This window comes from Sciurus vulgaris (assembly GCF_902686455.1).
Source record: "Sciurus vulgaris genome assembly, chromosome: 16".
NCBI lineage: Eukaryota > Metazoa > Chordata > Mammalia > Rodentia > Sciuridae > Sciurus > Sciurus vulgaris.
Genome location: NC_136477.1, coordinates 15,056,907 through 15,072,228, shown reverse-complemented (window position 1 = coordinate 15,072,228; position 15,322 = coordinate 15,056,907). Strand labels below are relative to the sequence as shown.

General features: G+C 49.5%; 1 protein-coding gene across 4 annotated transcripts in view; it reads left to right on the top strand.

Annotated features, from left to right (window-relative positions):
- Positions 1-15,322, top strand: part of NOTCH3 (notch receptor 3) — a 35,518-nt gene that overhangs the window by 16,795 nt on the left and 3,401 nt on the right. For 3 of the 4 annotated variants that reach the window (XM_079114039.1, XM_079114041.1, XM_079114042.1), the window contains 11 exons: positions 220-352; positions 433-690; positions 771-889; positions 1,235-1,800; positions 3,645-3,977; positions 5,820-5,974; positions 6,066-6,289; positions 7,237-7,329; positions 8,833-8,995; positions 10,037-10,341; positions 11,390-11,537. In XM_079114039.1, coding sequence (XP_078970165.1) covers positions 220-352; positions 433-690; positions 771-889; positions 1,235-1,800; positions 3,645-3,977; positions 5,820-5,974; positions 6,066-6,289; positions 7,237-7,329; positions 8,833-8,995; positions 10,037-10,341; positions 11,390-11,537 — 2,497 coding nt within the window. The remainder of the gene's footprint in view (positions 1-219; positions 353-432; positions 691-770; positions 890-1,234; positions 1,801-3,644; positions 3,978-5,819; positions 5,975-6,065; positions 6,290-7,236; positions 7,330-8,832; positions 8,996-10,036; positions 10,342-11,389; positions 11,538-15,322) is intronic. The other variant, XM_079114040.1, reaches the window with a different exon arrangement.

Genomic DNA, 15,322 nt, shown 5'->3' with positions numbered 1-15,322 from the left:
CATCTGGGTGTTTTTCCTGTGTGTTTGCATGTATGTGTCCCCCTGCACTGGTCGTTTCCTTGCATCTGCATGGGTGTATCCTGCACACTGGGCATGTCTCCATGTGTTGGATGTCTGGGTGTGTCCTTTTGTGCTGGGGTTCTCTGTGCCCTCACAGGTATGTCTAGGCATGTCTGTGGTTCTCAGACTGAAATGGGTCCCTCTCTTCCCCTTACACAGTGTCCAGCTGGCTATTCTGGTGATGACTGTGAGGACGATGTGGATGAATGTGCCTCCCAGCCATGTCAGCATGGGGGCTCCTGCATTGACCTTGTGGACCGATATCTCTGCTCCTGTCCCCCTGGGACGCTGGGTATGCCAGGGCCAGGGTTGGGGGATAGGATAGGAGGCCAAGTCTCTTTCCCACACTGATGGCTCATCTCTTGCCTGCAGGTGTGCTCTGTGAGATTAATGAGGATGACTGTGGCCCCGGTCCCCCCCTGGACTCAGGCCCTCGGTGCCTAAACAATGGCACTTGTGTAGATTTGGTGGGTGGCTTCCGCTGCAACTGCCCCCCAGGATACACTGGCCTGCACTGTGAGGCAGACATTAATGAGTGTCGTCCAGGTGCCTGCCATGCAGCACACACCCGGGACTGCCTGCAAGACCCAGGTGGGCACTTCCGCTGCCTTTGCCATGCTGGCTTCACAGGTAAGTGTGTAGGGCTGGCCTGGGACCGTTATTGCTGTTGTCCTCCACTGTGGTTGATTCCAGTGCCCCTGCTTTTTCAGGTCCCCGCTGTCAGACTGTCCTGTCTCCCTGTGAGTCTCAGCCATGCCAACATGGAGGCCAGTGCCGACCCAGCCCAGGCCCCGGGGGTGGGCTGACCTTCACCTGCCACTGTGTCCAGGTAGGTTTGTGTGAGAGGCTGGGTGGTGACTCCTGGGGCCTCAGGAAAGGGTGTGGCTTAGGGGAGAAGTGGAATGAAAATGCTGAAGTCAGGAGTGTAGGGGGCAAGGTTGGGATTTGGAAGTGTGGCCTCCTGGAGAAGGCGTGGCTTGTACTTGAAGTGGGGCTTCCAGAGCAACCCAGAGAGTTTGGGCAGGACTTGGAGAGGTTGGGGTCTCAACCTCTTCCCTCTTGACGCTTCACTCTTTTCTTTCTTGACTCTCCTCTTCTCCACCCTTCCATTTCTCCTCCTTTCCTTCCCTCCTCCTCCCACGCTTTTTTCTCTTTACCCCCAACCCACCTCCAGCCGTTCTGGGGTCCTCGTTGTGAACAAGTTGCACGCTCCTGCCGGGAGCTGCAGTGCCCTATGGGTGTCCCATGCCAGCAGACAGCCCGTGGGCCTCGCTGCGCCTGTCCCCCAGGGTTGTCGGGGCCCTCCTGCCGTGGATCCAGGGCGTCGCCTCCGGGGGCTGCCAACGCCACCTGCGCAGCTGTTGCCTGTCTCCACGGGGGCTCCTGTCGCGCTGCACCGCTTGCTCCCTTCTTCCGCTGCGTGTGCGCTCCGGGCTGGAGCGGCCCGCGCTGTGAGACCCCCGCAGCCGCGCCCGAGATCTCCGAGGAGCCGCGTTGCCCGAGAGCCGCCTGCCAGGCCAAGCGCGGGGATAAGCGCTGCGACCGCGAGTGCAACAGCCCGGGATGCGGCTGGGACGGTGGCGACTGCTCGTTGAGTGTTGGAGACCCCTGGCGACAGTGCGAGGCGCTGCAGTGCTGGCGTCTCTTCAACAACAGCCGCTGTGACCCTGCCTGCAGCTCACCTGCCTGCCTCTATGACAACTTTGACTGCCACACCGGTGGCCGGGAGCGAACCTGCAAGTGAGTGGTCCATCCATCTGTCGGTGCATGGGCCTCGCCTTCGTCCCTCTAGCCATCTCTTTGCCCCATTATGTCTGCCGATGCGCCACATCTGACCATCCATAGGCTCTATCTCTTGCCCATTTGCCCCATTCTGCCTGTCGGTCAGTTCATTCTTGGACGCTCTGTCGGTCTGTTTCTTCATTTTCTGGTCTGTTTTTCTGTGCATGCCATCTGCACATGCAGGTGTAGTCTCTTGTCTAAGGGTCCATCCACCCATTTGCCCTATCTCCATCAGTGTGACCCATAGCCGTCCATTTCTTTTCATCTGTGTGCCCTCCTGTCTGCTTTTCTTTTTGCCTATGCACCCCACCTGTCCATCCTCACTCCCTGTTTGTCTGGCTCTCTATCCATGAATTTCTTTCATTCCTCTTACACCCAACTATCTGTCTATACCCCTGCTTGTTCATCCCTTCCCTACCTCTAGCTCCTTACCCTTGTCCTTTTCAATCCTCCCCTCCATCATTCTGCCTCAACCACCCTGGCCTCTGTCATTTCTCAGGCACCCAGAGCTTGGTCCCCTCTTAGGGCCTCTGCATTGGGTGTTTCCACTGCCTGAACTGCTCTCTCCTTGAGAAGCCATGTGGCTCTTGACCACCTCCTTTGCTCAAATGGTATCACCTTCTCTGTGAGCTCCTCCCTGGTTACTTCCAGGATGTCCCTTGCTTTATTTTTCTCCTTAACATTTAATTTCATCTAGCACTGTGTGTTTATATTTGTTTAGATCTATTTATTTTTTATTGACATGTAATTGGAATGCTGTATTTTCTGTTCACTCATCTTATTTAGTATGTCTCCACCTACTGAAGTGCCAGCCCCTCCTAGGCAAAGGTTTGGATCTGGGTCATATTCTTGATGTCTGTGGCAGCACCCAGATGTAGCAGGTGGTCAGTTAATAGTTATGATATATCAATACAGATTGGGCATCCCTAATGAAAAAATATGAAAATCAAAATGTTCCAAAATCAGAAGTTTGTTGAGCATGGATATTATAACACAATGGAAAATTCTACACCTGACCTCGTGTGATAGGCACAGGTTGGGGATGTGTCTCAGTGATAGAGTGCTTGCCTGGCATGCATGAGACTCTGGGTTCAGTTTCCAGCACCACAAACAAAACCTCAGGCACACCAAAAATATTGTTTAAATTACTTTCAGGCTATGTATATAAAGTACATATGAAACATAATTGGGAATTTTGTGTTTAAGCTTGGACTCCATCCCTAAAACATCATCTATATAAGCCGGGTGCAGTGGCGCATGCTTGTAATCCCAGCAGCTCAGGAGGCTGAGACAAGGTGGATCAGGAGTTCAAAGCCAGCCTCAGCAATAGCAAGGCAGTAAGCAATTCATTGAGACCCTGTCTCTAAATAAAATACAAAATAGGGCTGGGGATGTGGCTCAGTGGTAGTGTGCCCCTGAGTTCAACTCCTGATATTCCCGCCCCCCAAAAAAGAAAAATCATACATATAATCCTTAAGATATCTCATGTGTATATATATGATATATCCACATATGATATATATCACCATGATATATATACATATATATTATATGTCACACATGTATGTGCAAACACATATGCAAATATTCCAAAACCCCCCCAAAATGTGAATTCTGAAACACTTCTGGTCCAAGCATTTCAGATAAGGAATACTCACCCTGTGGTTATCTAACTAGTGGCTTCACATGTGCCAGTACATTTCCGTCCCCTGAGCAAGCACTGTCCAGAGCCTGGTGCTGTATGCTGTGTGTGCATTTTGGGGGTTGAAGGTCCCCTGACCCCTGTTCCTCTCTGCTCCTAGCCCAGTGTACGAGAAGTACTGCGCTGACCACTTTGCTGATGGCCGCTGTGACCAGGGCTGCAACACTGAGGAGTGTGGCTGGGACGGGCTGGACTGTGCTAGTGAGGTGCCGGCGCTGCTGGCCCGTGGCGTGCTGGTCCTCACCGTGCTGCTGCCTCCGGAAGAGCTGCTGCGCTCCAGCGCAGACTTCCTGCAGCGGCTTAGCGCCATCCTGCGCACTTCTCTGCGCTTCCGCCTGGACGCCCACGGCCAGGCCATGGTCTTCCCGTACCACCGACCAAGTCCTGGTTCAGAATTACGGACCCGGAGGGAGCTGGCCCCTGAGGTGATCGGGTGAGTGACTCCACCTGGAGAAGCTGTGGGTTCAGTTCCTAGCACCACAGATGAAACCTTAGATTCACCAAAAATATTGTTTAAATTTTAGGCTATGTGGATGAAGTACATACGAAACACAAATGAATTTTGTGTTTAGGCTTGGGCTTTGTCCCTAAAATTATCATATATGTGCATATATTTGTTTATATATGCAAATTATATATATACACAATTATATATATAATGTATATATATATACACATCACTATATAAATACAATGCATATATATACACACACAATACAATATATATACACAATGTGTATATATACAATACAATATATATATATATACAATGTATATATATATATACAATTATTCCAAAATTTCCCCCAAAATCTGAATTCTGAAAAGCCGAGGGAGGCTCAGGGACTGTAAGGCGGGGGGCACTGGTGATTGATCTTGTGTGTTCTCTTTCGTGAGCATCTGAGTCTTCCTTAGTAGTGTTTCTCCCGCAGGCTTTTTTCTTTTTTTCTTTTTTTAAATTTTATTTTATTTTTTAGCTACTAAGGATTGAATCTGGAACCTTGCATGCTTGGCAAGCACTCCACCACTGAGCCGCATCCTCAACCCTTTTTATTTTATTTTGAGAAGAGTATGGCCCAGTTGCCCAGGCTGGCCATGAACTTGTGACCCTTCTGCCTCAGCCTCCTGAGTAGCTGGGATGACAGGCGTGCACTGCCATGCCTGGCTCCCGCAGGCTTTCCAACCTCTGCTCCACTGGCATTTGGGCCAGATCGCTCTTTGCTGTGGGGGTCTGTCCAGTGCATTGTAGGATGCTTAGAAGCATCCCCGGCCTTTACCCACTAGACATACCAACACTGCCCGTAGCTGTGACAACGAAAAAAACGCCTCCAGATATGAGCAAATGTCCCTTTAGAGGAGGTCACAGACTTGCACCTGGGTTCTAGTGCTACCTACTTCTGGAGATACAGGTGGTTTAGCAGAGTGTGTAAGAGCACGTGTAGGCTTTTTTATTTTCTAAGAAATGAGAAATGTAGAAAAATATAGAAGTATCTTGTTGGTGTCCTGGTAAAGGGACAGAAAGTGACACGGTCACTTGTTGAATTTGGTGAAGGAGATTGAGAAGGATGTTCCCAGACACAGAAAAGAGAGCTGGACTTTAGAGATATTGGGCAGGGGTTAGGGGCTGGATGTGAGTGGATGCAGCCGGAAGTGGAGGAGGTGGAGGAGGGTGGCTGATGTGCCTTCCTCTGCTGAAGTGATTGAGTGGTAAGGATATCTGATGGTAAACAGGGGCCACTCTGGGACTTGGTGGTGTGGAGGGGAGACCCTCAGCCCTGGGGGCTGAAGATAGAAACAAGAAAGATGGTAGGATGTTCATGATCACTGAAGCCGGGAAGAGATCAGTGAAATGGAGAGGGAAGAGTGAGCCTGGGAACACAGGCCTATGGGTTGGTTGAAAGACGTCAGCTAAGACAAGGAGAAGGGTGGGGCTGCAGCTCAGTGGTGGAGCACTTGCCTAGCACTCCCTAGACTCCGGTCTGGTCCCCAGTACTGCAAATGAAAACCAAAACCTGTGCTCAGATATTCTCCGCTAGGGTGGGTGAGGAAGTTACCGAGATACTGACATGGAAACGTGTCTGTTGAGCTCCTGGCTCCAAGAACACTGGTGGACACAGTGAGACCCATTTGGGGGGTGCAGTGGGGTTGGAAGGCAGCTGGAAACAGGTGGGTGGTGGAGATGTGGCAGGTGGAGATGGCTCCAGAATGGGGCTTGGTGCCCGAGATGCATTAGGCGACCACTGAGCCTTTGAATCCCTCGACTTTGTCCCCACAGCTCTGTAGTGATGCTGGAGATCGACAATCGGCTCTGCCTGCAGTCGCCTGAGAATGACCACTGTTTCCCCGATGCCCAGAGCGCAGCCGACTACCTAGGGGCCTTGTCGGCCGTGGAGCGTCTGGACTTCCCGTACCCGCTGCGGGATGTGCGAGGTGAGGCTGGGAAGGAAGAGTGTTGCGGTGCTGGCAGTGGTTGCAGCCCCACTGTGTGGTGGCAGCGGCGTCTCCTGGTTCTTTCTTGCAGGGGAGCCGATGGAGCTTCCTGAGCCAAGCGTGCCACTGCTGCCACTGCTGGCCGCGGGTGCTGTCTTCCTGCTGGTCATTCTTGTCCTGGGTGTCATGGTAGCCCGGCGCAAGCGTGAGCACAGCACCCTCTGGTTCCCTGAGGGCTTTGCACTACACAAGGACATCGCAGCGGGCCACAAGGGCCGGCGGGAGCCTGTGGGACAAGATGCACTGGGAATGAAGTAAGAACCCTGTCTTCTTGTCCCTGACTGTGGGGACTTTGTGAGCCCTGGACTTCACCTTGTTCTGTCTCTGACCTCTGACCCCATCTTCACCTTACTTTAGCCTCCACCTGCTACTCCCATGTTCAGTCTCTTGACTGCTGACTCCATGATTCCTAGGGATCACCCCAGATGCCTGACCTCTGATTTTATTTCCTATATCATCATTTCCTGATTCATATCCTGCCTGGACAACACCCTAACCAGTTTCTCAAACTTTACCCTGATTCATTCCTATGTGACTGTTCCCATCCTTATTCTCTATGATTCCCCAAACCAGCCCTTGCTCCAACCTACACTTACCTTTGACCTCACCTCTGACCCCCTTTCTACCCAACTCATCCATTTCTCATGATCTTTAATTTCAGTCTTAACCTTGGACCTCACCCCCAACTTGACCTGTATCTCTATTCTTGACCTGTAACCCCATTCTGAATGTGACATTTCTCTGTGACTCCATGACTCTTGACCCTTCACCACACTTTTTCAATCCTGGCTACCTACTCCACTCAATATGAGGGCAACTCTGTCCTCCATTACTCTGACATCATCTTCTGTAACCCCTTGGTATGCTTGTGACCCTCATCTGTCCCTATTGCTCTGACCCCTGACCTCACTCCTGTCTCTTCCCTGATTCTACCTTAAACTGGCTGCCAGCCAGTATAATCCCTGACTGTACCCTTGCAACCTGACTGCCTCTCTCCCTTCCTCTCTCCCTCCCTTTGTTCCTCCCTCTCTCATTGAAATCTGTATCTTAGCCCTCCCCCTGTACCTATTGACCCAGTACCCCAATCGCAGCTCCAGATTCCTGACTTGCTTCTGTGACGTCTGCTCTGACCATACTCCAAATCCTCCTCCCAGGCCGGATGTCTCCGGTGTTCTTTCTTATGTTTTTTTTTTTCCCATTGGCCCCACAGGAACATGGCCAAGAGTGAGAGTCTGATGGGGGAGGTGGCCACAGACTGGATGGACACAGAGTGCCCAGAGGCCAAGCGACTGAAGGTGGTGCCCCCTTTCCTGCACCCTGCCCCTGGGGTCTGAGATGGGGACCCCGGTTGTTAGTGGGAGAGCACAGGGGAGTCTCTGCTTTCCCTTCCTCCCCAGCTCCAGAGAATAGCCATAGCTTTGTGACCTCATTTTCTCCTTGGTGTGGCTCTGTACGCTTGGAGGAAGGAGGGATTGGACATGGGGCCCACAGGGTTCTCCAAGGGGGTAGAGGCTCTCCTCCATCCTGCCCCTCCTCAACCAGGTTCCTGCTCCCAAAGGGGATGCCCTGACCCTGGTAGCACGTCTGCTTTCTCTTTTTTGGTTCTATCTTCGTCCAGCATCCCCAACACGAATGTGTATCCCCTGGTCCTGAGCATCATTTCATCTTCTGGAGTCTTCTCATGGGCTCTATATTAGTCAGCTCAGACTGTGTCCTAGTCCATTTTCTATTCAGTCCAAAGCTGGATAATGTATAAATAAAAGAGGTTTATTTGGCTCATAGTTTTGAGCCAAGATTTGGGCCATTCCATTGAGTCCAAGATTTGGGCCGCTCCATTGGTCTGGTCTCTGATGAGAAGCTCATGGTAGATGGCATTACGGTAGCAGGAGTTCATGCAGGGAAGATCACATGGTGAGACAGGAGGCCAGAGAGAAATTCAAGGGCAAGACTCACTCTTTTTATAACTCAGTTCCCATTCAAAGGAACTGACTGGGTCCCTTGGGAACTATATTAATCCCTTTCAAGGGCAGTGCTCCCAATAAAGTAATCATCTCCCCTGAGGCTTCACCGCTTAAAACATCCACCACCACTAAATGTCATTGCATTGAGCACCCAGCTTCCAGCACATGAACCTTTGGATAACCTTAAACCATATCCAAACCATAGCAGCCTGCCATAACATAATACCATAGACTGGGTAGCTTAACAAATTTACTTTCTCACAGTTCTGGAGGCTACCCCAGGGAGGGGTCTCTTTCTGGCTTGTTGACAAGTCATCTTGTTTTCGGCACCTATTCATTCCTTCCCCAGATAAATACTGATCCTTGAAGGATTAATGCTGATCCTCTGTGTTTCTTTTACCAGGGATTTTTAGTTTCCAGAGTATAAATTTTACTCTTCTTCATAAAAATTTAATCCTAAATATTTGTTCCTGTTGTTCTTGTCAGTGGGATATCTCTCTTAATTTCATTTTCATTGTGTTTGCATCTGGGGTGCTGGCTGGTGCTGTGCTCTATGCCTCTTTGTGTATACATTACCCACTTTGGGTTCCCAGCCTCTCCGTCCTTCCAACCTGGATTGAAACCCCATTTCTTCCTCTCATTAGCTTCCTGAGCTCCAGGGTATCCATTCCTTATTTCCTTGTCTGTAATAGAAGCAGGATATTAATGGATATGAATGGTTTTCCAGGGCTGTGTGTACATCTGCATCAATGTGGGAAAGCCCAGCCCATTTCCTGGTAGTGCCTCTCCCCACCTCCAAAGGGTGAGGTCTGAGAACTCGGGTCCCTGTTCCTCCAGGTAGAAGAGCCTGGTATGGGGGCTGAGGAGCCTGTGGATTGTCGCCAGTGGACCCAACACCACCTGGTTGCCGCTGACATCCGTGTGGCACCAGCCATGGCACTGACACCACCTCAGGGAGATGCAGATGCTGATGGCATGGATGTCAACGTGCGTGGCCCAGGTCAGCCACCTCCCAGAGGAGGCCTTTTGCCTGTCCTACATTGGAGAGGTTACATCTGGGTCTGTGATCTGGAGAATGTCTGGGCTTGTGTGTGTGTGTGTGTGTGTGTGTGTGTGTGTGTGTGTGTGTGTTGAGACTCTTGGTTGTACATAAGAAAAGCCCAACTCCAACTAACTTAAATAAATCAAGGCATTTACTGCCATGTAACTGGAAGTAGTGGGCACATTTGGATCCTGGACTCAGTATTCCCCTCTACATGCCTTAGCTACTGCTTTACAAAACCTTTCTTCTCAAGTGCTCCAGCTAAAGTCTCAGAATGCCTTCTGATTGGATGGATAAGGTCACGTGCTCATTCTTGAGCCAATAAGTGTGACCAAGGGGCTGGGATATGCATATTGACTAGTCCTGGTCCAGTTGCTTGTCCTTGAGCCAGGGAAGGAAATTGGCCTCTGGTCAGAGCTTGAGTCTGGAGAATAGGGTGCAAATGATTCCCTAAGGAAAACCAGGGCAAAAGGTCATGCAGGGTGTAGCAGCTCCTGTTGTCCAGATCCTCTTGGATGAATCTGCCACATTTCAGAGTATTCCTTCCCCAGCTTATTTTGTTTTTACTCCAAATGGCCCATATCTGTTGCTCTCTTGAAGTCCCCCATGCTACCGGGGCCTGAAGTGCATCCTTGCAGGTGGCTTAACTGGTGGATGCAGGAGTATGGAAGGCCCCTTTATCTTGAACTAGATTACAACTCTGGGGTATCCTTAACTTTAGAGTCCTCTGTGGGATCAGATTGGAAACCCTACTAGGATTTGCCTGAGCTTGTGCTTGCTGGACTTCCTCTGTCCCTTGTCCTGTATCCCCTGCTCCCTAGAAGCCCTTCTGTGATCAATCACGTACCCTCGAGTCCTTATCCTGGGGGTGGGTGTGCAGATGACAGGGTTTGCCACTTTCTTGTCCTCCTGTGTGTCCTGCTTGTCTCTAATTCAGTGCTGTTGGCATTATTCCCTGGAGAGGCCCTGTGCCTTTGTGACATACTCTGGTCCTTGCAGATGGCTTCACCCCGCTCATGCTGGCCTCCTTCTGTGGGGGGGCCCTGGAGCCGATGCCTGCTGAGGAGGATGAGGCCGATGACACATCAGCCAGCATCATCTCAGACCTGATCTGCCAGGGGGCCCAGCTCGGGGCCCGGACAGACCGTACGGGCGAGACCGCTCTGCACCTGGCTGCCCGCTATGCCCGGGCAGACGCGGCCAAGCGGCTGTTGGATGCTGGGGCAGACACGAATGCCCAGGACCACTCAGGTCGCACCCCTTTGCACACAGCTGTCACTGCTGACGCCCAGGGTGTCTTCCAGGTGAGACGGGTCCCCCTCTTTGCACGTCGGAACTGGGGTGGGCATCAGATGCACATGGGTCTGAGCCTCGGGTCCTTCTTTCAGAGCTTGTTTTTCTCATTTGGAAAATGGGAGCTGGTGCCATGGCCCAGGCCATGGCCTCAGCCACTCAGGAGCTGAGGCAGGAGGATCGCAAGTTTGAGGTGACTTAACCAGACCTTAGCTCCCAAACAAAATGGGACTAGGGCTGTGACTCAGTGGCGATGTGCTTGCCTGGCATGAGAGGCCCTGGGTTCCAACCCCAGCATCACAGAAAAATGGAAAAAAGGTGCAGCAAGGTGGGGATCTACCTGAGTACAGTGTCTGGCAAGGGCAGATAATGTCTGAATTAAGATTTTTCCACTTCAGGATGTTACAGATGTGTACCTATATAGCTGTTCTATTTTTCCTTTTCAGTACTGTATTCAATTAATTACATGAGCTATTCCACACTTCTTTTTCCCTTTGTAGTCATAGGGATCCAACCTAGGACCTTGCCCAGGCTAGGAAATCACTCATCACTGAGCTACATCCCAGCTCAATGCAATTATTAAATAGGCTTTGTGAACGAGGCGCAGGGTCACACACCTATAATCCCAGTGACTCCGAAGACTGAGGCAGGAGGATCACAAGTTTGGGGCCAGCCTCAGCAACTTAGTGAGACCCTGTATCATAATAAAAAATTAAAAGGCTGGGGATGTAGCTCAGTGGTAAATCACCCTTGGACTCAATCCCCAGTACCTGGGGAAAAGTAAAAAGAAATAGCCCAATTGTAGACTGATGTGTAAGTTTTCTAAGTACTTTAAGGTCCTCGGGAGGTAGGCTAGGCTAAGTCCTGATGTTTGATAGTGTAGGTGTATTACATGTGTTTTCATTAGGATATTTTCAATTTATGATGGGTTTGTCAGGATATAACCCCACTGTCAATCAAGGAGCATCTGTAGCTTGATTCCAGAGGAACGGGGCTTAGGGGTGCTCCTGAACCTTCCATTCCTGCTATGTCTTCCCTGTGGCGTCTTCTCTTTTCTAGATTCTCATCCGGAACCGCTCCACAGACCTGGACGCTCGCATGGCAGATGGCTCGACTGCATTGATCCTGGCGGCCCGCCTGGCGGTGGAAGGCATGGTGGAAGAGCTCATCGCCAGCCACGCCGATGTCAATGCTGTGGATGAGCTAGGTAGGCTGGCAGGCTGGCTGGGGAAGCGGCCATGTGGCTGGGAGGATGTCCCCTGGGCCCTGTTGATGGGAATTCACACTCATGTCGCTGAAGCTCATGCACACATAACCACCTCTCACAAGGACTTCACACACTTATGTAAGGTCTTTAGGGCATCTCAGGGGTTTAAAAAAAGGTGTACTTCTCTAGGACTCTTCCAACTGCTTTGTTGGAAGAACTCGCTCTACTTCCACCTGCTGGAGAGTTGCAACAAAGTTGCACATTGAACAAATTTGTAATGGTGGTGGCTCCCCAGAGCCCACTTGCTGACTGGGAGCTGACCTGTGCTGATTCACAGCAATCTGTCTGCAGGGCCAGAGGGCGTCACACAGCTGGAGATACATCCTTTAGAGCAGGTGTTCTCAACCTCAGTGTTGTGCACATTTGGGGTGGGACAGTGGTTGGCTGTGTGGGGACAGCGCACTACAGAGTGTGGAGCAGCATCCCTGGCCTTGACCCGCTAGATGCCAGTAGTATCCCACCCCTGATGTGTGACCACAAAATGTTCTAGGGAGAAAAGTGCGCTTGGTGGAGAACCACAACTCTAGAGCAGGACTGGGCAATAGCCCTTTCTGTGGTGGTGGAGAGAAGTGTCCTCTGTTGGCACTGTCCAATATGGCAGCCACTGGCTGTGTGTGGTGACTCCTGAGCACCTGAAATGTAGCTAGGACGAGTGAGGAATTAAATGTTCTTTTAATTCATTTAATTTTTAAAATATGTGTTTTATTTGCTTTTTACACATGCAGTTTTTTGAGTCATCGTTCATATATCTCATGGTTTACCCATCTGAAGATCTAAAGTATAAACTTTGGATTGGGGATACAGCTCCATGGTAGAGTGCTTGCCTGACATGTGGGAGGTCCTGGGTTCTATCTCCAGCACTGCCAAAAAAAAAAAAAAAAAAAAAGTAAAAGATTCAAAGGCTTTCATTTTTATTTATCTTTTTTTTCAGTTGGGGTGGGACCAGGAATTGAACTCAGGGGCATTCAACCACTGAGCCACATCCCCTGCCCTATTTTGTATTTTATTTAGAGACAGGGTCTCACCGAGTTGCTCAGCATCTCGCTTTTGCTGAGGCTGGCTTTGAACTTACGATCCTCCTGCCCCAGCCTCCTGAGCTGCTGGGATTACAGGCGTGTTCCATTGCATCCAGCTATTTATCTATTATTTTACTCTACTGGGGATTGTAAAATTCACTGTATTTTTGCATAATCACGGAGTTGTGCAGCTATCATCACAATCAATTTTTGGAATATTTTTTCATCACCTGAAAAAGGCACTCTCACTCCGTCAGCCACATTTGCCTATCCCTCATCTCTCCAGCCCTCGGCAGCTTTCTGTACTGCCTGTCTCTGTGGATTCGCCTCTTCTGGACATGTCGTATCAGTGGAATCATATGCCATGTGGCCTTTTGTGCCTGGCTTCTTACACTCAGCCCCATGTTTTCAAGGTTCATCCACATAGTCGCATGTGTCAGGGCTTCGTTTTTCTTTGCTTTTTAATTAATTAATTGATTTCATGGTACTAAGGATTGAGCCCAAGACCTCACGCCTGCCCGGCAAGCACTCTGCCACTGAGCCACTTCTCCAGCCCTTGTTTTTATGGCTGAATAATATTCCATAGTATGGCTGGGCGCTGTGGCCCACACCTGTAATCCCAGCAGCTCGGAAGACTGAGACAGGAGGATCACGAGTTCAAAGCCAACCTCAGCACAAGTGAGGTGCTAAGCTACTCAGTGAGACCCTGTCTCTAAATAAAACACAAAAGAGGGCTGGGGATGTGGCTCAGTGGTTGAGTGCCCCTGAGTTCAATCCCCATTACCGCCCCTCCCCCCCAAAAAAATTCCATAGTATGGCTGGACCACTTTTCCATTTATCCGTTAATGGGCATTTGGGTGGTTTGTACTTTTTGGCTATTGTGAATAATGCTTCTGTGAACACTCAAGTACAAGTTTTTGTGTAGGGTATGTTTTCCTTTCTCCTGGTACATACCTAGGAGTGGAATTTCTAGGTCACATGGTGACAGATCGTTTCTTCCCAGCAGTTGCCCCACAGTACAATTCCGCCAGTGGTATGTGAGGGTCCTGATAGCTCCACATCTTTGACTATGCTTGTTTTTTGTTTTTTTACCTCTTTCTCTCTTTCTTCTTTCTCTCTCTCTCTCTCTCTCTCTTTGTTTTTTTTTTTTTTTTTTTTTTTTTGCGGTACTGGGGTGGGATTGAACCCAGGGCCTTGTGCTTGCAAGGCAAGCACTCTACCAACTGAGCTATGTCCCCAGTCCTCTTTTTCTGTTTTGAAACATGGTCTCACTATGTAGCCGAGGCTGACCTCAAACTCCTAGGCTCAAGTGATCCTCCTGCCTCAGCCTCCTGGTAACTGGGGTTCTAGGCGTGTGCCACCTTGCTCAGCTTTTTCTGTCTTTCTGATTATGGCCTCCTAGTGAGTATAAAGTGGATGTCCCTCTGGTGGCTAATGATGTTGAGCATCTTTTCATGTGCTCATTAGCCATTTATATATCTTTGGAAGAAATGTTTATTGAGAGGTGTGCCTACCCCCCCTTTTTAGTGGGATCCTTTTTTTTTCTTCAGTGCTGAACATCATGCATGTTAGATAAGCTCTTAACCACTGAGCTATACTCCGAGCCCCAGGGTTTGTCTCTTCTGTGATGCTGGGGATCGTGTGGTGCCCAGGGGCACTTTACCACCGAGCTACACCCCCAACCCTTTTTTATTTTTCATTTTGAAACAAGGTCTCACTAAACTTCTGAAGTTTAGCCTCAAACTTTCAATCCTCCTGACTCAGCCTCTAAAAGTCCATGTCTATAATCCCAAGTGGTGGGAATTACAGACATGGACCACCCTGCCCGGCTTCTTTTTACTTATTTATGTTTTTGGTACTGGGGTTTGAACCCAGGGGCACTTTACCACTGAACCCCCTAGTCCTTTTTATTTTTTATTTTGAGACTGAGTCTCGCTAAATTGCTGAGGCTGGCATAGAATTTGCAATCTTCCTGCATCTCCTCCCAAGTTGCTGGGATTATAGGCATGTGCCACCATGCCTGGCTCCTCCTCCTCCTCCTCCTCCTCCTTCTCCTCCTTCTCTTCCTCCTCCTCCTCCTCCTCCTCCTCTTCTTCTTCTTCTTCTTCTTCTTCTTCTTCTTCTTATTATTATTATTATTATTATTTTGGTACTGGGGATTGAACCCAGGGGTGCTTTACCACTGAGCAACATCCTTACTTAGCCTTTGTAATTTTTATTTTGAGACAGGGTCTCACTAAGTTGCTAAGTTGCTGAGGCTGGCATAGAACTTGTGATTGTCCTGACTCAGCTTCTGCATTGCTGGGATTATAGGCACGCACAACTGTGCCCAGCTTCTTTTTATTTTCTCGATGGTGTCCTTGGAAGCAAAACAATAGATGAATTGCATATCATAAATAAAATATATAGTCTACTTATTGTTGTTCATTGTTGCTTGTGTGTTTGCTGCCATGTCGAAGAATCCTTTGTTTAATTCAAGGCCATGAAGATCTACTGCCGTGTTTTCTTCTAGAGGTTTTTTTAGTGCGAGCTCTTGCATTTAGATCTCGGGTTCATTTTGAGTTCACTTTGTGGATGGTGTGAAGGAGGGGTTGAACTTCATTCTTTTGCTTAGATAGATCCAGTTGATCCAGTACCGTTAGTTGAAAAAAACTTCTTCTCATTAAGCGGTTGCAGCACCAACCTTATTGAATTTTCATTAGTTTAAAT